Raw genomic sequence first — 17,354 nt, 5'->3', positions numbered from 1 at the left:
CACTTCAACACTAACTCTGGGGGAGCGCCCCAGCCCGGGATCAAACTGGGACCCTTGCGGTTTCCCAGGTCACTCCACCCGGCCCCTGAGCCACTGCCGCCCCACACAATATAACTTAAACCCAGCATATACACATAAAAGCTTAATAAAACACTTGTTTCCAATGTGGTCCTGCAACATGAAATAAAAATAAACAGTCCAATAAATGACATAGCACCAATACATATCATGCAGCACGTCACATGAACTACAAAATACAAAACACTGAAAACCACCTAAAATCCCTAACAAATATTAAACCATAAAAACACAAATCTAAAGTGCATCACTAGCCTGTAGCTTATTCCATAACAGTATTTTTACACTTCTTTTATAGGACAGTTTAGATTGAGACTTGTGCTTGACACACAGAGGCAGCTAATTCCAAGGAGAAATATAGCTGCAAGCAGCGATAATACGGGGCCAGTGAATAGAGAGAGAGAGAGACATGGAAACGGAATAGATTGAAGAGAGAGAGAGTGACATGGAAACAATAGATTGATGAGAGAGAGAGATGGAAACATAATGGTTTGATTGGACATCTCAACCTACTGCCATTAACAGGATTCGAACTCTCAACCTTCAGACTAATAGGCTGCAACACTACCTATAGTGCTATAGCTTTGTCCAGGCTGATATTGTCTGTTGAAGATCATAAACTCTTGCCTTCTTTCATGAACCCAAGCCCCTGTTTCACTAACACTAAGATCACTCGTTCACAAGCCATTTACCAATGAAGAAATTGTACATCTCCTCAGAACCAAAACTAATGAAAGTAGACGATCTACAAGCTCACAAACCATGAAAAGTTGTGAGATTGTAGATCAGCTATTTTCAGAATGAAGTATGTCATACGTAAAAAACGTACTCTCAAATAAGCATTTCAGGTTATCTTTACCATTTGCACATGTATTTATTGATACAGTCATGTTGTTTGCAATTCAACTTAAATTAAGTCTACATCAAGTGAGGCTTGAACTGGCGACCTTGAGATTGTGAGGCATTCATTTAAGGGAGACGCCATTGGCCCAACAGACAAGTAACTGTGAAAAAGGAGATCACACAGATGATACAGTTTCACGCAAATAGCTGAAAAATCCTGGGTTTAAGTGTTTTTCAAACTGCTCAAAATTGCGGACAATCTAAGGGCGGAGCTTAATGGTCAAATCGATACGTGTGTTCCTCATGAGTCAAGGCACATGTGTAAGCAAGTTTCACGACTTTCGGCCAAACGAGGCATGACTTATGCCTGTTTAAAGTCTGCATTTTCAAAACATTGCTATAGCGCCCCCTTTTGGCCAATTGGAGTAAGATTGGTTTCAGTGATATTTGGAATGACCCTGTACATTTCTGCAAAGTTTCAAAGAAATGTGAGTCTGCATGTATGTTTTAGGCACAGATGAATAATTTTCATAAAACTGTAATAGTTAAAATCTATCTCCTCCTGGGATTTTTGAGCAATCTGCACGAAACGTTTACCACTTGAACTTTGGACCTCTGCCTACAAAAATTTCCAACGAATTTTCCATAAGTGAAAAAATGCAGAAGTTAGGAGCCAATGACTGTTTTTCATATAATTCAAAATGGTGGGAGATCTAAAGGTCAGAGGTCAAAAGTCAGACCACGAAAGTTGTCGGGCATGAAGAGACGCATGTGTGTATCGAAGTTTCATGGTTGTAGGTCAAACAGGGCATGAGTTGTACCTGTTCAAAGTTGGCACTTTCAATTGAGTGCTATAGCGCCACCCTTTGACGAACGAGTGTGAGAATTATTTCTTGGTAGTTTTTCATGAGCATCTACCATATGGCCGAGTTTCGTAAAAAGCGTATGCACGGTTAAGCCAGAACTGGCAAAAACAAGTATTTTTCAAACTGCTCAAAATTGCGGAAAATCTAAGGGCGGAGCTTAATGGTCAAATCGATACGTGTGTTCCTCATGAGTCAAGGCACATGTGTAAGCAAGTTTCACGACTTTCGGCCAAACGAGGCATGACTTATGCCTGTTTAAAGTCTGCCTTTTCAAAAAATTGCTATAGCGCCCCCTTTTGGCCAATTGGAGTAAGATTGGTTTCAGTGATATTTGGAATGACCCTGTACATTTCTGCAAAGTTTCAAAGAAATGTGAGTCTGCATGTATGTTTTAGGCACAGATGAATAATTTTCTTTAAACTGTAATAGTTAAAATCTATCTCCTCCTGGGATTTTTGAGCAATCTGCACGAAACGTTTAGCACTTGAACCTTGGACCACTGCCTACAAAAATTTCCAACGGATTTTCCATAAGTGAAAAAATGCAGAAGTTAGGAGCCAATGACTGTTTTTCATATAATTCAAAATGGTGGGAGATCTAAAGGTCAGAGGTCAAAAGTCAGAGGGTGAAAGTTGTTCAGCATGAGGAGACGCATATGTGTATCCAAGTTTCATGGCTGTAGGTCAAACAGGGCATGAGTTGTACCTGGTCAAAGTTGGCATTTTCAATTGAGTGCTATAGCGCCACCTTTGGACGAAAGATTGTGAGAATTATTTTTTGATCGTTTTTCATGACCATCTACCATATGGCCGAGTTTCGTAAAAAGCGACAGCGCGGTTCAGCCAGAACTGCGAAAAGTGGCAGAAGAAGAAGAAGAAGAAGAAGAAGAAGAAGAAGTGACAGAATACTGCCAATAACAATACGTGTACAGAGCAGAGCTCTGTCCCCGTAAATACATATAAAAGAACTCTTGCCACAACCTTTGACTCTTGGTATCTCATATACCGTTTGGTTCGCTCTAGTTTCATACTGTTGTACAATCAACTTAGCATTACTCCTCAGTCAGGAGCATTACCATTCAAAATGTTGTACATATATGACCAAGCTTAAGTTGATACCCTGTACCTCACAGGGAGCATCCCTACCTCGCTGATACACCACTGTACCAAGCAGAACAGGCATAGTTGAGGTGACACTGGATCAAAGCCGATGAGAAATGTTAGTATTGAACAATCTAGTCAAATAATGTTTGTCAGAGACAGAGTACATTAGGTGTTTCGTGCTCATATTTGGGAATTAAACATCTTATGTTACTTACCCATTTGAAGAGCTTGAGGAGTGAGTTCCAAAAAACTGGAAAAACAAAGGACAGAAAAGCAATAAGTCAAGTATTTGACCTCATATCAGATCTGAAATGGGCAGAGATATTCAATTGTTATGCCACGAAATGTGATCTGTTTTTCACTCCAACCCAACTGATTTCAACCAGTAAGCAGGAAATACATTATGTAAAATCAGGTGGTGTAGTGTTGTGTTAGAACAAAATCCTAAATACAGTCAGACCTCCATGGCCCTTTTGCTGAATACGACTAGACAAGGCTCTTAGTGATACACCGATAAAATACTGCCAAAACAAAAGGTGAGTTTATAGTATTAGTGTAGCCCTGTCAGGCATCCATGGCTGAATGGGTAGAGAGCCCTCCTGGGAAGCAGAAAATCCCAGGTTCGATTCCTGGCCCCGGCAATGTGTTGAGGTGTCCCTGAGCAAGACACTTAACTTCATTGGTTCTCAAATTGGTGTCGAGGGACCCTCTGGGGTATCTTAAGGGGGTTCCAAATGGACTGTTACAGGTCTGTAACTCTGAGAGTGTATAAACGGAACCAAATATGGGTCCATTTGGTTCAATTTCTACACTCTCACCTTGAAAATCAAAAAGTTTGCGAACCACTGCCCTACCTCATCTTCTGTCTGTCTTCTGTAGCCTGGGCTGGTGGGGGACAGAGGGGGTCCCGACGACAGCCCCTCCGTCTCCCACGGAGACGTCATGAAGAGCTCTGCTGGGGGCTCCCAGCCGTTACGGAACCTGGGCTGGTAAAGAGGGGCACACTCGTCCCTTGGCCATTCTGCTCTGCAGAGTGAGGAACAAGGTTATTATAGTTTTGCATTTTTCATTTGTTTTTATTTCTATTTAGTTTTTTTACTTTTTGTTTTCAATTTCAGTTTCATTTTAATTAAAGTGGGTTTGCTAGTTTAGTTTTTAAAAAAAACAGTTTTAGTGTTTTAGTTTTTCATTGTAATGTGGCCTAGTGAGGGGAGATTTTCAACATGCTCAGAAAAATTGTTAAAATAAAAAAAATGCCCCAAAAAAGAGCTTTCACTTATCTTGGATATTATACTATTGGTCATTTATGGTTACCCAAATGACCAATTATCTCCCTTATCTTATTTTATCTGATCTGATCGAACACACAGTGAAATCCTCAGTTTTAAATGAACTTTTTTGTAACTTTGTGACAAAACAAATGGTGACTCCGATAATATATAAATGCAACCAAAATGGACCTTATGTGTCCAGTTGGTTGCATTTATACATACTTGTGGTTAAATGAACGCTAAGGATTTTACATTGTAACACCTACTAGCCTCTCAGCCAGCCCCCCACGCATCCAGACAGACATCAAGTAACAGGAACATCGAGTACCTGGACCGGGTCCATCCCTCCCCCAGCAGTTCAAAGATGGTCATTTCTTTAGGAGTCAGATGTCCTCTCAGGAAGTCCACAGCATCTTTAGATAGGTGGGGGGAAATGACTGAGCGTGGCAGGTCAGGGCTGCCGCAGCTCTGCAGCACCTGTACACAAGGTTCACACAGTAAACACCACAATGCAGCTGGGTTTGATGAAAGAACATAAAGAATAAACAAATGCAGGTGTGTCCACCACATACCATACACACTCTCACAGACACGCACCTGAACACACACATGCATGAATACACACACATCAGCTAATGCGTTCAGAAGGCCAATGATGTAGATGGAACTGATTATGCTAATTGCTGACTTGAATTACATTAAACATTTAAATAAAACTGTTCAAGGGGTTTCAGAAATGGGCTGTGAATGAAATTAATAATTAAGATTGACCATAACATGAACCCACTTCTCATGCAGAGTATCAAATTCTCTATAGAATATAGACAACTTTAACTCTAAAATGGAAAAGGAAAAGAGTCCATTAGGAGGCTCCAAATGGACACTTTTCATGGCAGACACAGCTGAAAGTAATATCATTAATTTAGGGTCTGTGGGTGTGTGACAGCAATAAGTTAACTGTACAATAATTGTGCTGATAACCACTTTCAACATGGTGTCAGTATGTCATCATAGGCAAAAAAAAACTTTTTAAATTCATTATTCTACATTTATACAGAGAGGTTTCTAGGGGCCACTCAGATGTGTTGGTCCTGGACTTCAAGTACCTGAAGTCTCACTTTATCTTCACCTTATCACAGAAGCTCGACAGGTCCATTGGTTAATGTGGATGAATATCACCATCTGTGCAGTGCCCCATTGTGTTTCTATCCAGCAGTATCCAGGCGTGGTAATATAATGAGGAATCAAATGTGCGTGCTGTTATGTAAGTGTGGTTGCACCTGTGTTAGAGCTGAGAGCTGCATAGCTGCAGCCTGCTCAGTGCTCAAAGTTAAGCAGGATGACTATGGGTGTGGTGTCAGCCAAGACAATGGCCTAAATTGTCTGTGACAAATTTTCATCGAATAGAAATACCTTATTGACAATAGAAATAATATGCTATGTACTTTGCCTATGGGCTAAGCCCACATTCTGGGTATTCACTGACACAGATAAGTTGTTTGGCTAGGTGGAGAATGGATCGTGTTGACTTCATCAAGGAAAACCATCATGTATTATATCACAGTGATAACGCCTGTTAAATAGCTATGACCCATTTACCATCGTGACAGCAAGCACACATTAAAACCTGATTTATGCTTCAGTGTCAAAGTGTCATACAACTAGTTGTTCAACTAAAATAATGTATTTTCAACTGAAAAAAAGCATAGAAGTTATGCCAGTTGAAAATTCTTTATTTTTGCAGAGTGAAATGTTGCACAACACTTCGCTGAAGCATAAATCAGGCTTGAGTGTGATCAACAGCTCTGTTTGTGCCTCACCAGTTCCAAAGGCCCAAAGAGGAAATGTACCAGCTCAGCTGCACTTGGATTCTGGATGTGCTTCTTCAGTTTGGCCTGCAGGGGGCAGAGATATAGAGAGAGAAAGAGAGAGAAAGATTTAAGAAAAATATATTATAATTGTCTATAATCTATCTTGCATAGACTATTTAATAGTCTATGCAATATTATAGACAATCATAATAATTGACCATATGAGTCATTGATGTCAGAAATGCTTCATAATGTGTTATGATTATTGTTATAAAGCATTATGAGTATTTACGAGTGATTATAACCATAATTATACAGATTATAATGCATTATAAGTACGCTTATAACTCATCATAGACATGGAATAAATAACTGATTATTTCATAGTAGTATTAAATTAGTAGCAGCACCGCAATAGTATTAATATAAGTAATAGTATTGTGTAGTGTATTAGTATTATTTATTTTCATTATTATTAGTATTATAAGCACATGAGTGTTGTGGTCAGTAGTGGATGGTAACATGGGGGTAAGATCTCACCAAGAGGTTGAAAGACAGCTTGAGTTTCTGCAGGCTATCAATGATCTCTGCCTCGGAGGGGGGTTTGGCTCGCAGGGTCAGCATGCCCTCTGCAAACAAACACAGCAGAAAGACAACAATGACCACACAAAGCCTCCAGGGTTACCAGCTCGTCACAGCATAGACGGACAGATAGGGGAGAACCATGGTTTTCACTTTTTTAGCCAAGCTGCAAAGTGACCAGTCATTGGACACTGAGACATGGGACCATCACATAAATTATATGTATTCATGGGAGTTTTTTTTTAAAGTTGGAAGTAGGCTTTGTTTATAGTCATGTTCCTGCTTTGCCTCCTTGGCCAGAGAGTGAGTCAGGGCTGGGAAATATATCGATATTATATCGATATAAGATATGAGACTAGACATTGGAAATTGGAAATCATAACATCATGATACAGTATGTGTTTTCTTTCCCTGGTTGTAAAAGCTGCATTTCAGTAATAGTGAGGTAATTTTCGGAACTTACCTGACTGTTCTTGGTGTTCTATTATTTGCCTTAACCCACTTAGTTATTATACAGGCGTTACTGTTGTTTATCAAAAATCTCAGTGTAAATTGTTTGTGAAAGCACCAATAATCATCCCCACAATATCATCGCAATATCGAGGTATTTGGTCAAAATATCATGATATCTGATTTTCTCCATATCGCCCAGCCCTACCATCAGAGACACCTGCACAGGTACTTCCCCATTGCACAAGACATGTTGATGTTCAGACAAAAACATCCTCTCCTCTACCCAGCCAGACATTACTGGATAACGGTGTCTCGGAACATGGTGAGGTAGTGAAGATCATAGCAACAACACAGGAGAGGGGACAATATGGACATATTGCCGCTGAGCTCAAGCCACCGCATAAGAAGAAAGGGAGACAGACCTGCTGGTCCTTTCTTCTTGTTCTTCTTACTCTTGTTGCGCTGCTTGAGCTGCGCAAACGCCTCTGCCGCCTTCTGCAGGCGTGCCACGAAGATCTCGATATCATCCAGGGCACAGTTGAGAATTTGCTAAAGGCAGGACAGAGTGTAGGCTTTAGAACAGTTAATCTGACAGGAACCGAATCCCGAGGCTTTGTGGTTCAGTAAGACGAGCTGACTGAAGTCATGAAAGCTTGAGGCTCATTTTAGGATTTAGTGAAGAAAAGAGAAGATGTCCACACTCCGCACACAGCTGTAGCTCTGAAAAAGGTTTACTGTGCCATAATCAGGTACACAACATTTCAGTCATACAACATCACCACCAGATGAAGGCCATGTTGAATAGCCGAAACATTGTGTACCTGATTATTGCAAAGTAAACATTTTCTTTTCTTCACTGCTACTTCTTTTGTCTTGACCAGCGACCACTGGATGTGCACGTCAAAGCTCTTTCATCTTAGGATTTAGCCAGACGCAACATGAGTAGGTCTGTCATCTACATTTTACTTGACTTGAATTGTCATACAAATAATTGCGTTTAACAACTTTGTTGTGTTTTTGGCATTGGACGTTGGAACATTAAATCAAAATTACATTTTTGTTTGCCTTTTAGGCTTTGCAAACAAAATGGCAGATATGACAAATCATGCATTAATGTTATACTTTCAGATTTTTTTTTAAATAGCGGAAATAGACGATCTACGTGCTCACAACGGGTCACATCGCAGCACGTTGTGAGCTTGTGGATCTGCTATTTCCACAATGTTTTGAAAGTTTTTGAAAATGCATGGACATTTTTCAACATGGAAACGATTATGGCCATTATCCAAAATAATTTATGTTAAAGCCTATGAGTGATAGGGAGGAAACTCACCACGTCCTTCTCGATGCGCTGGGCCAGCTTTTCGTAGGACTCCGAGTCATGCGGCCTCGCTCCTCGCAAGTCTCCATCTGTCATGGCAGCAACTCGACCCTTTGCGCCAGGGACTGGGCCCTTGGGGGACGGGGTGGAGGGAGGGATGATACTCTCTCTGTGATACTTCAGTTTCTCCTGGTTCATCCTGGAGAGATGGAGAGACATGCAAACCTTCAGTCAGCTCCAGTGTCAAAGAGAGTTCAGCGCAATTTGTGTGTGTGTGCACGAGTGAGCAAGTCCATGTTTGCGCGAGAGGGTGAAAGCGATAGAGAGAGAGAGAGAGCATGCAGTATCCAGAGCACTCACTTCAATGTCTGCGGCCTCATTTTCTTTCCATGTTTGTTGTCTCCTATGGCACTGTCTATGTCTGCATGAACCATCTCGGCCTGAATGAAGGGAATGAACACAGATATAACTTACAGTACATACAGTGTATATTATACTGGTGTATGCATAAGCTGGTACCAGGCTGCACTAGTGAGATGAGGGCATTTTTCAGACAGACCTACCTCCACCTCATCACAGTGGAAGAAGTGGACATCAGGCCTCTGTTGCTCGTTGTCCTGACACACAAATAGCAGTACAGAGGCATACCGCGTCTGGTTCAGCACCGTCTGACAGACGTGAACGGTAGAGAGGGGGAAGTTCTCCAACTCTTCCTACACGAGATGATAGAGAGATGACAATGAAATGAGGCAGACAAAGAGACTGTGAGGTACAGTAGGCATAACGTTACTATGACATCATTTTTAGGGTCCATACTGTGACGGAACTACATTGTTCCTGAGCTGTCTCTGTCTGTCTGCCACAGGTAGTCTATACTTGCACCTGGTGTGCTAGAGGGAGTGAGGAGGTTGAAACCCTGCGTGTCTCCACTGTTTGTTTGTTACGAAAGTGCTTTGAAATTGTCGCGAAACACATCAAAACAACGTCAATGAATCCTCCGCTCTTCAGGGCTATCTCCATTGGAGATGGGGGAGATTTTGATTCAGTTACCTTGTGAGTTCATAATTAAATGCTAGTCTGTAAAATGATCATTGACACTGGACATTGATATTGCTTGGCTTTTGGACTTGAATATACCGGCCACAGACTATTAAATGCCTAAGTTACGGAACATGTTATGATGTGAACCTCTATTATAATTTTTATTCTCATGAATCTCTTTTAAGTGTGGGCTGCAATTTCAGTTGTGATTTACTTTCTTTTCCCAGAAAATAAGCATGAGATACATTGTGATAAACTGGTAAACCTTCTTTTGTTTATTGTTTTATTGTTTTTACTGTGATGCCCTGCCGTAAAAAAAAAAAGTGTTTTGTTTATTCCTCTGTGTAAATGTTAAAAGGATATTTCCCTTTAAAACACTTCTGGAGTCATAAAACTCAGGCTTTTGTGTGCATCCCAAACCATTTTTTAAAGGAGTAGTAAAATGATAATATTTCTTCTATCATTTACTCACCCCATGATGGCTTGAATACAATGAGAATTTGCGTTTGTATAACATTCCTTTCCGGTGAATGAAGAAAATACTTGATGGATGAATTTAAGTAAAATGGAGGCCAAGATTGACAACAGCAAAACTATATCAAAAATCCATTTATAAACTCCAAAACAAACTACTTCCTGTTCAAAACGTGACATGCACAAGCGAAGGACGCGCCTGGGTGTGCCCGTGGGCTTCAATGGGAGCTCAGTTCAGACACAGGATTTGCAGAAGACATTTGTGTAACCAAGGAAAACAACTTTAATTGGTGAATGCAGACATTGACAATAAACCAAGCAATAAACCATTTTATGAAATGCATCTGCCTTCATTGAGGCTGTATTATATTACATATAGACTATATTACATAGTGTAGTCTTACATATAGTCTTTGTTATTGTTATCAGCATGAGATAAGCATGAATGCTCGCTTTCATTTCTCCACAATGCAGTTGCCAGCGATTCAAATGACAAAAACCACTGTATTTGTGTTTGGAGTCAAGAGCGATCAGGTGAACTATACTATCAAACCCCTGCTGTTCTCTCCTGTCATCTATCCCAGTGTTTTTAAACTTTTTGTGCCCAAAGCACACAAAAGGGAGCAGCAAACAGCAGCAAAGAATTGTTTTCAATGTGAGTACTATTTACACTATGATGGAAAAGCCCAGAGTGTGGCGAGACACTGAGCATCTATTCTGTGCTACGCGTTCATGCAAATATTTGTATCTCTGGGCATTTGGATGGGCATTTTAGGGAGTGCTGTGCGTTTTCAGCATTTATTTTGGTGAGAAGACTGTGTGTTTTAGTCTCATACCTTCGTGTCACAGTCCAGCAGACGGACAGCCTTGTCGCTGACCTGCAGCAGCATCTCCTGTGTCCAGATCTTGTCTTTGGAATCCAGCAGGACCAGCTTCTTGATGGCATCGTCCACGGTGGCGATGGACTCCGCCTTGTCCATCATGAAGGTAGAGAGATGCTGGAGAGAAAATGAGAGAATGATACAGAGAGGGAGAGAGAGATGGAGAGAGAGAGGGACAGAGAGGGGGAGAGAGAGAGGGAAAGAGAAAGGGGGCGAGACGGAGAGAGAGAGTTAATTTGGAGTGCCTGTGGTATTCTACCGTAGTGGTTCCCGGCCATTTTCTTCCTAACCTAACTGCATAAATTCCATTTTCTTTCTAACCTAATTGCATAAATTCAACATTAATTGCATTCACCTGGCATTCTTGTTATTTATGTTGTCGAATTAGGGACTTATTGACCAGGTGGATACAACAAACACCCAGCAGGAGGGGCACACACCTGGTAAGAATGCATAGCTGGCCCTTTGCTGCATGTCATCCACCCTCTCTCTTCCTGTCCCTCCACTTACAGTCACTATTAAAATTAAAGCAGAAATTCCCAAAACATAGCCTTGGAGAAAAAACAACAACTAGTACTATCTTTTTCCTCATGCACCAGTGCACTAGACATCGCCATTCTACACGAACATCTAAATGTATGGATGCCTGTAAGGATGCTGATCAGTGATCAGTAAATATAAATAAGTTGGATTTATTGCACATCTCGGTAAAGTAGAATTCTCTAGACCCTTTGACTGACACTATTATATAGCCTGATGTGAGAGACGTGTTGTCCAGCTAGCTATACATGTGCAGGACTCTGGTTATCTGTGATTATGTACCCATGAGTGATAATGTGCGTGGGCCGGGGGCCACTTGGTGAAATCCAGTCCATTATGGACATAGTACATAGTTCAACAGTTAGCTGGGGCTACACCGTTTGATGCACCTCAGATAGCTTCCCACTAGCTCTGAAACTTCTGTAATCAGCTGTCCTGATTGCTTTATTACAACACAGGTCCAGCATATGAAAGGCAATCAAGACATTAAACCTTTTGTGTCAATAGGCAAGATAGAAAATGCATTTCATTTAAGTGCTCTGCTTTTAGTTGAACGTTTCTCTACTAAACTATTCTCTTCATCACCCTAATGTTTTGATATTCTTTTTCTTTGAAGATGTTTTGGCAGTTTTTTCTTCATTTGCTTTATTTAGATGGAGAATGTAGAGACAGTAAACCAAGTGCAAAGACAGGGCAGGGGAGACATGCAATACATGACGTGATACGACGTGATTCTAGCTCGGTTCCTCAAAACTCACAAGGAGCATGTGAATTTATTTCACACCACATTACATCATTTTGACGGTACAGTATGCTATCATGCCAGAAACACATGCGCATGACATCATGCTATATTACCGTGACGCTGCGCGGCTGCAGCAGTGTGTTTTGGGCTTCAGGGTGATATGCTTTTTCATCAGCCGTTTTGAATGACTTTTCCATAACTTCTCCATAACTGCTAACGTAATTGCCACGGCCAAAAGGAACAACACTTTTCTTAGAGATGTCCATAAAATTATGTGTTATACAGTAACACTGGATATAATATGAAATTAGTTCTGCTTGTTTTTAGAATAATAATTTTCCCATAATAATGCTACCAGTTGAAACAACACAATCTTAGTTTCCCTATATTCCCAATATTTACTTGTAAAACATGTAAAATCAAAATATGCTGTTTTCATCAGCTTTTTTAATCCTTGTAGAGGAACATACTGTATAGGCATACAGGTATGTACAAACGGCAATATGTAAAAACAAAAGTATACTGTAGCTATTAATTTAAAGTATTAAATCAGTTATGTGAACAAGAATCACCTTACATTAAAACATATACTGTAAATGAACAATACATCGCATTAACTCTTAAATAAATGATTTCCTTGTCTCTATAGGTTGAAGAACAAGCAGTGCACACATATTGCTACAGTCATTTATTTTCCAGACCTCTAGAAGAACACAGCACAGACAAGATTGCAAGTTAAAATCAAAGCTTATTAGTAGGTTTGTGTCCTGAGATAAACATAAACACAGCAGGTCTTACCTCCACATGATATTGGGACGTCTCATGCATGATCATATTGGAGTTGGAGTATATCTTCCTTTGTTCTGTTGAGTTTAAGAACAAGTGATACGTAACAGTTAAAAGAGGCTAAGATCCTTGCAGGTCGTGTTTCCATGTATCCAATGGACAAATTAATTCCAGCGGTAAAGTAACTTGAAAATGTATTCACATAATACTAGACGGGTTGATCTCATTCACCACATGGCCGCCAGCCCAGCACACACTCAGATATCGTGGCGTACAGATATGGAATGTCAAAGTACATATTATGAAGAGATCATTATCTTTAGGTTTTCTTTTCAAAGGAAATTATCATCACATTCATGATGTCTTAATCAAATTATTTCTTCACATATACTGTATATATTATACATGTTGTTTGTTTACAGTTTTTTTGTCTTGTTTATTTGTGTATTTGCCTAAATTGTTTTGTTTTATTAACCCTTAAGTTGAGGGGAGGTTTGTTGCCTGTGGCTTCTTGACCTCTCCTGTCTTTACACCATTGGGGCATTTTTTGTTTTTTTGTGAGATTAATTTGCCTGAATATATATATATTATTATATATATAGTATATATAGTAGCGAAAAGCAACATAATTTGTATTTGGAACAAGGTAAATGTTTCTGAGCTTCCGCACTGCAAATAAAGGCATCAACCAGTGAATGAAGCATCAACTATATGAATATTCTTTATGCGAAATATTCACCAGTGAGTATTTTCTTATTGTTTATTCATCACACTCCTGGTGTGTAAGACCTTATGTGTGTGCAAATAAAATAAGTTAAATAAAATAAAATAACACTGACCTGAAATCCACGTGCTAATATTAGCAGCTGAAGATGACAAGATAGATAAAAGGAGAGACTGATGTGTTTTAAAGAATGCTAGCCAGGGAAATAAGGAAGTGACACGAATAACTAAAGCGAATTACGACTATCACAAATATGGGAAAGCTACGAATACCACTGCTTCACCCTGCGTTCAGCTGTACAAGAAGATTCTTCTTAGACAAACTGCAAGCACAGTAAGGTCTCACATTGCTTGAGACCTTGTTCTACATCATTCAAAAAAATAAAACAAATAATGAACTTCGAAAACAAAAGAACAAACGGCTACACATTGCAAAAGCTTTTCACTTCAAAGTGTCTTGGCAATGCTGGCATGTAGTCTACTCTTAGTACTCTATCCAACCAATCAGAGGCAGGGACAGATTTATAGGGTCAAAGGGCAGTGAAGGCAGTTTCCCAGCAGCAATGTGCTACTACTTCCTCATCAGTACTATTATGTTGTGAATCTCATTTTATTACTGAGATATTACATGATATTACGAGGTATGTTGCATAAGCCTGTGGCTTCTTAACCTCTCCTGACAGACAATATCTGGATTTTATGCAGTCTTCAAGATCCTTATGGGGTGTTTGTTTTTGTGTGATTAATTTGCCTTAAAATATATACATCTATATATTTCACATTTATATTATAAATAAATATTTTTTCATGTGTAAATTCACAGAGAACATGAATATTATGTAGTGATAAAGCAACGTAATTCTTTATTTGGAACCAGGTTGATTTTTCTGAGCTTCCACACCACAAATAAAGGCATCAACTTGTATGAATGAGGCATTAACCATATACATATTTATTTTCTATGCAAAATATTCACACAGTATTCAGCATTTTGCATCGTATTATTTATTTATTACTCTCCTGTATGTGCAAATAAAATAAAATGAAAATAACACTGACCTGAAATTCACGTGCTGCTAACAGCACTGCAGTTGACAAGATGGATAAAAGGAGAGACTGATTGATGGGTTTTACAGGATGACAGCCAGGGCAATAAGGAAGTGACTTGAATAAGTAAAGTGGCTTACGCCTATCACAAATACGTAAAAGCTAAGAAAAGTTATTTTTTTAGACAAACTGCATGCATAGTTAGGTCATTGCTTGAGACCTTGTTTTACTTCATTTAAATAGTAAAAAATAATAAACACATTGCAACAGCATTTAATTTAAAAGTTAATTGGCAAAGCTGGCATGCAGTTTGCTCTATGCTGCCCAACCAATCAGAGGCTGGAACAGATTTAGAGTGTCAAAGAGCAATGAATGCAGTTTCCCGGCAGCAACGTGCTACTACCTCCTTATCAGTGTTGTGAATCTTGTGATATTACCTTATTGTTGCTGATAACACAACATTATCACCAATAATCTCAAATTGGTCTAATCTGAAAACATTACATGCACAGAACTCTGCAATGTTTAACGACAACCAGCAGTTGTGTGCACAAGAGGATACTCGAGATGGAAAGTAGATCATTTGCACGATATTTCATTGTAAACTACAACTAGAATTAAGTACTTTTTTTCTGATCTCATTTCAGGAACTCGCTCTCTAGTGTAATAGACAGGAATGTTAGGTTTTATTTGACTTGGAAAATCTTTAAATATTCTAATTGCAATGAATAAACCAAGGGCTGGGTCCATTGTTTTTATTCTGGTCAATGTTAAATGAGTGTGCTAGTTGTGCCAGTCACTGGCCTATTCTCCACGTGAATAGTCGGCAGGTGACAATTACGGGTAAACGAGAGCTTGTTGTATCAGCTCTGCAGCCAGATCTCATATCAGGTCTCTCTCCCCACCCAATAGAGTCAACATTTTGATATCACACAGACTCTACAGTAGCTCTCAATTTCTCAACACAGAGAATGGGCGTCATGTGATTAGGTCTGAGCATTCAAACCAAATAAAACTAGACGCGTCGCAATTCCGGGGAAATTGCAGAGTGTGGTTGCGCCCATGCAGAGTTCTGGGTTGTGGCCATGGGGGTCCAAGGAATCCATCGTCACATGGTAGTTCACAGTCAAGTCCCAAGTGGAACAGATGGTGTTGTAGATCTCAAAATAAATTGTTGTTAAAGCAAACTTGCTATTTGTTTTTACCTTATTGTTCTGATCTGAGATATTATGAGGAGACATACCCTGTGTATATAGAGTAAATGGCATATCTGCTATTTGCAAACAAGTTGTAAATACTCAGAAGACATTTCACATTTTCCCCACACTTATATTATGATGTCATGTTTTGTGAGTATAAGATTCAGCACCTATTTTCCCCCAGCCTGATAATAGATATTAAATACCTTGTAATGTACTTGGGAATGTCTCACCATTTAATACATGTGGAACCATTACGATAGTTGTTGACCTGGCAAGTAGCTGGGTTGAAGCCATACCATTTTGTATATTGTACAATAGATACTCCCCAGCATATCAGGCATATCAATGTTACTGAATGGCGTCAATACCACAATTAAAAACTATTGTTTAGCCTACATTGTGACAGACTTGTCATCACCAGGCAGGCACCAATTGCTTCACAATTTTACACACAGTAGAGGGATTGAAATCCATTTTGTCCAGCAGGCAGAGATTATAGTCTGACAACACTTTAAATTACAAGCTTTGACTCTTGCATGGATCAAACCGTTAAGTGGATAAGTTGGTCAAATAAATAAATTAAAACACCAGATAGTAGAGGGCAAAAATTATTGTCAGTTAAACAAACAACTTTTGTATTTTATGTTCATATGTGTATGGGCTTAGGTATTTAATGAGATGTTACATTCCAAAGTTTCACTTTTTGTTCAGCTTTAGTAGTCAAGAACCCTTCTGATTGTGAATGGTAATTCCAGAACAACTCAAACACACATGTATATTCATTGTAAATGTTAAATACATGCAAACATATAGATTCACTTTTCAAACACATGGTAAAAAGAATAATAAGTAGAGACAAAGCAGAGCAGATATAGTTTAAAGTATTTATTGACACAATTGTATTATTGGTACCTTTACTGTAAGCAACACCATCAATATATTTGGTATAATGTCCTATCAATTATTGTTATTATAGTTGTTATTATGATTCTATATGTAATAATAGTATGGTTATATTTTATGATTCTATATATAGGTTAATTATAGTTATTAGTGATAATTATACAATTATATATTATAGTAACTATTACAATGCCTGTAAACAGTTTATTATTGACAGATATATTATTGATGCTAGAATGATTATTATTACTACTATTACTGTTGTTATCCAAAATTATATTCTAACTTTTAAGTAAATTTAATATTTTCCAGGGTGAAGCAAAAAACCTGCCTCCTATTTCAGCCAATTTAGGAGTGCACAGGGAAAAATTCTTGCACCGACCCCTTTGTTAAAAAAGGCGATCAAGCAAGCTCCTGGTAAATATATTAATATATTATTAAACAACATTTGACATGCTGAAAAATAGGTAAAATTGTAGGGCTGCAACTATATTGATTAAGTGAATTATCTCAAAGTGTATTTTGTAGATGTCTAATTTTGTATTTATCAATGAATCAATGTGTAACATTTTCCATAATTATTTTGGGATTACATTTACTAGTTTAATTAAGAAATTAAGTCCTATTTTAATGCGTGTATATTGGCTGTTTGACTAAAATTATATTTTTTTGTCAAAATGAATT

General features: G+C 38.8%; 2 protein-coding genes across 6 annotated transcripts in view; one reads left to right on the top strand and one right to left on the bottom strand.

Annotated features, from left to right (window-relative positions):
- tmem258 (transmembrane protein 258) overlaps positions 1-17,354 on the top strand; it is a 151,477-nt gene that overhangs the window by 57,927 nt on the left and 76,196 nt on the right. The window lies entirely within an intron of this gene.
- eps8l2 (EPS8 signaling adaptor L2) overlaps positions 1-17,354 on the bottom strand; it is a gene marked incomplete at its 5' end in the record, with an annotated part of 65,657 nt that overhangs the window by 12,938 nt on the left and 35,365 nt on the right. For 4 of the 5 annotated variants that reach the window (XM_084059181.1, XM_084059182.1, XM_084059180.1 and 1 more), the window contains 11 exons: positions 3,106-3,140; positions 3,745-3,916; positions 4,490-4,638; positions 5,982-6,056; positions 6,513-6,601; positions 7,430-7,556; positions 8,341-8,527; positions 8,689-8,768; positions 8,892-9,041; positions 10,680-10,841; positions 12,808-12,872. In XM_084059181.1, the coding sequence (XP_083915307.1) occupies positions 3,106-3,140; positions 3,745-3,916; positions 4,490-4,638; positions 5,982-6,056; positions 6,513-6,601; positions 7,430-7,556; positions 8,341-8,527; positions 8,689-8,768; positions 8,892-9,041; positions 10,680-10,841; positions 12,808-12,872 (1,291 nt within the window). The remainder of the gene's footprint in view (positions 1-3,105; positions 3,141-3,744; positions 3,917-4,489; positions 4,639-5,981; positions 6,057-6,512; positions 6,602-7,429; positions 7,557-8,340; positions 8,528-8,688; positions 8,769-8,891; positions 9,042-10,679; positions 10,842-12,807; positions 12,873-17,354) is intronic. The other variant, XM_084059183.1, reaches the window with a different exon arrangement.

This window comes from Gymnoscopelus microlampas (genome assembly GCF_963454915.1).
Source record: "Gymnoscopelus microlampas genome assembly, chromosome: 6".
Taxonomy (NCBI): Eukaryota; Metazoa; Chordata; class Actinopteri; order Myctophiformes; family Myctophidae; genus Gymnoscopelus; species Gymnoscopelus microlampas.
This window is presented reverse-complemented; position numbering and strand designations above follow the sequence as displayed.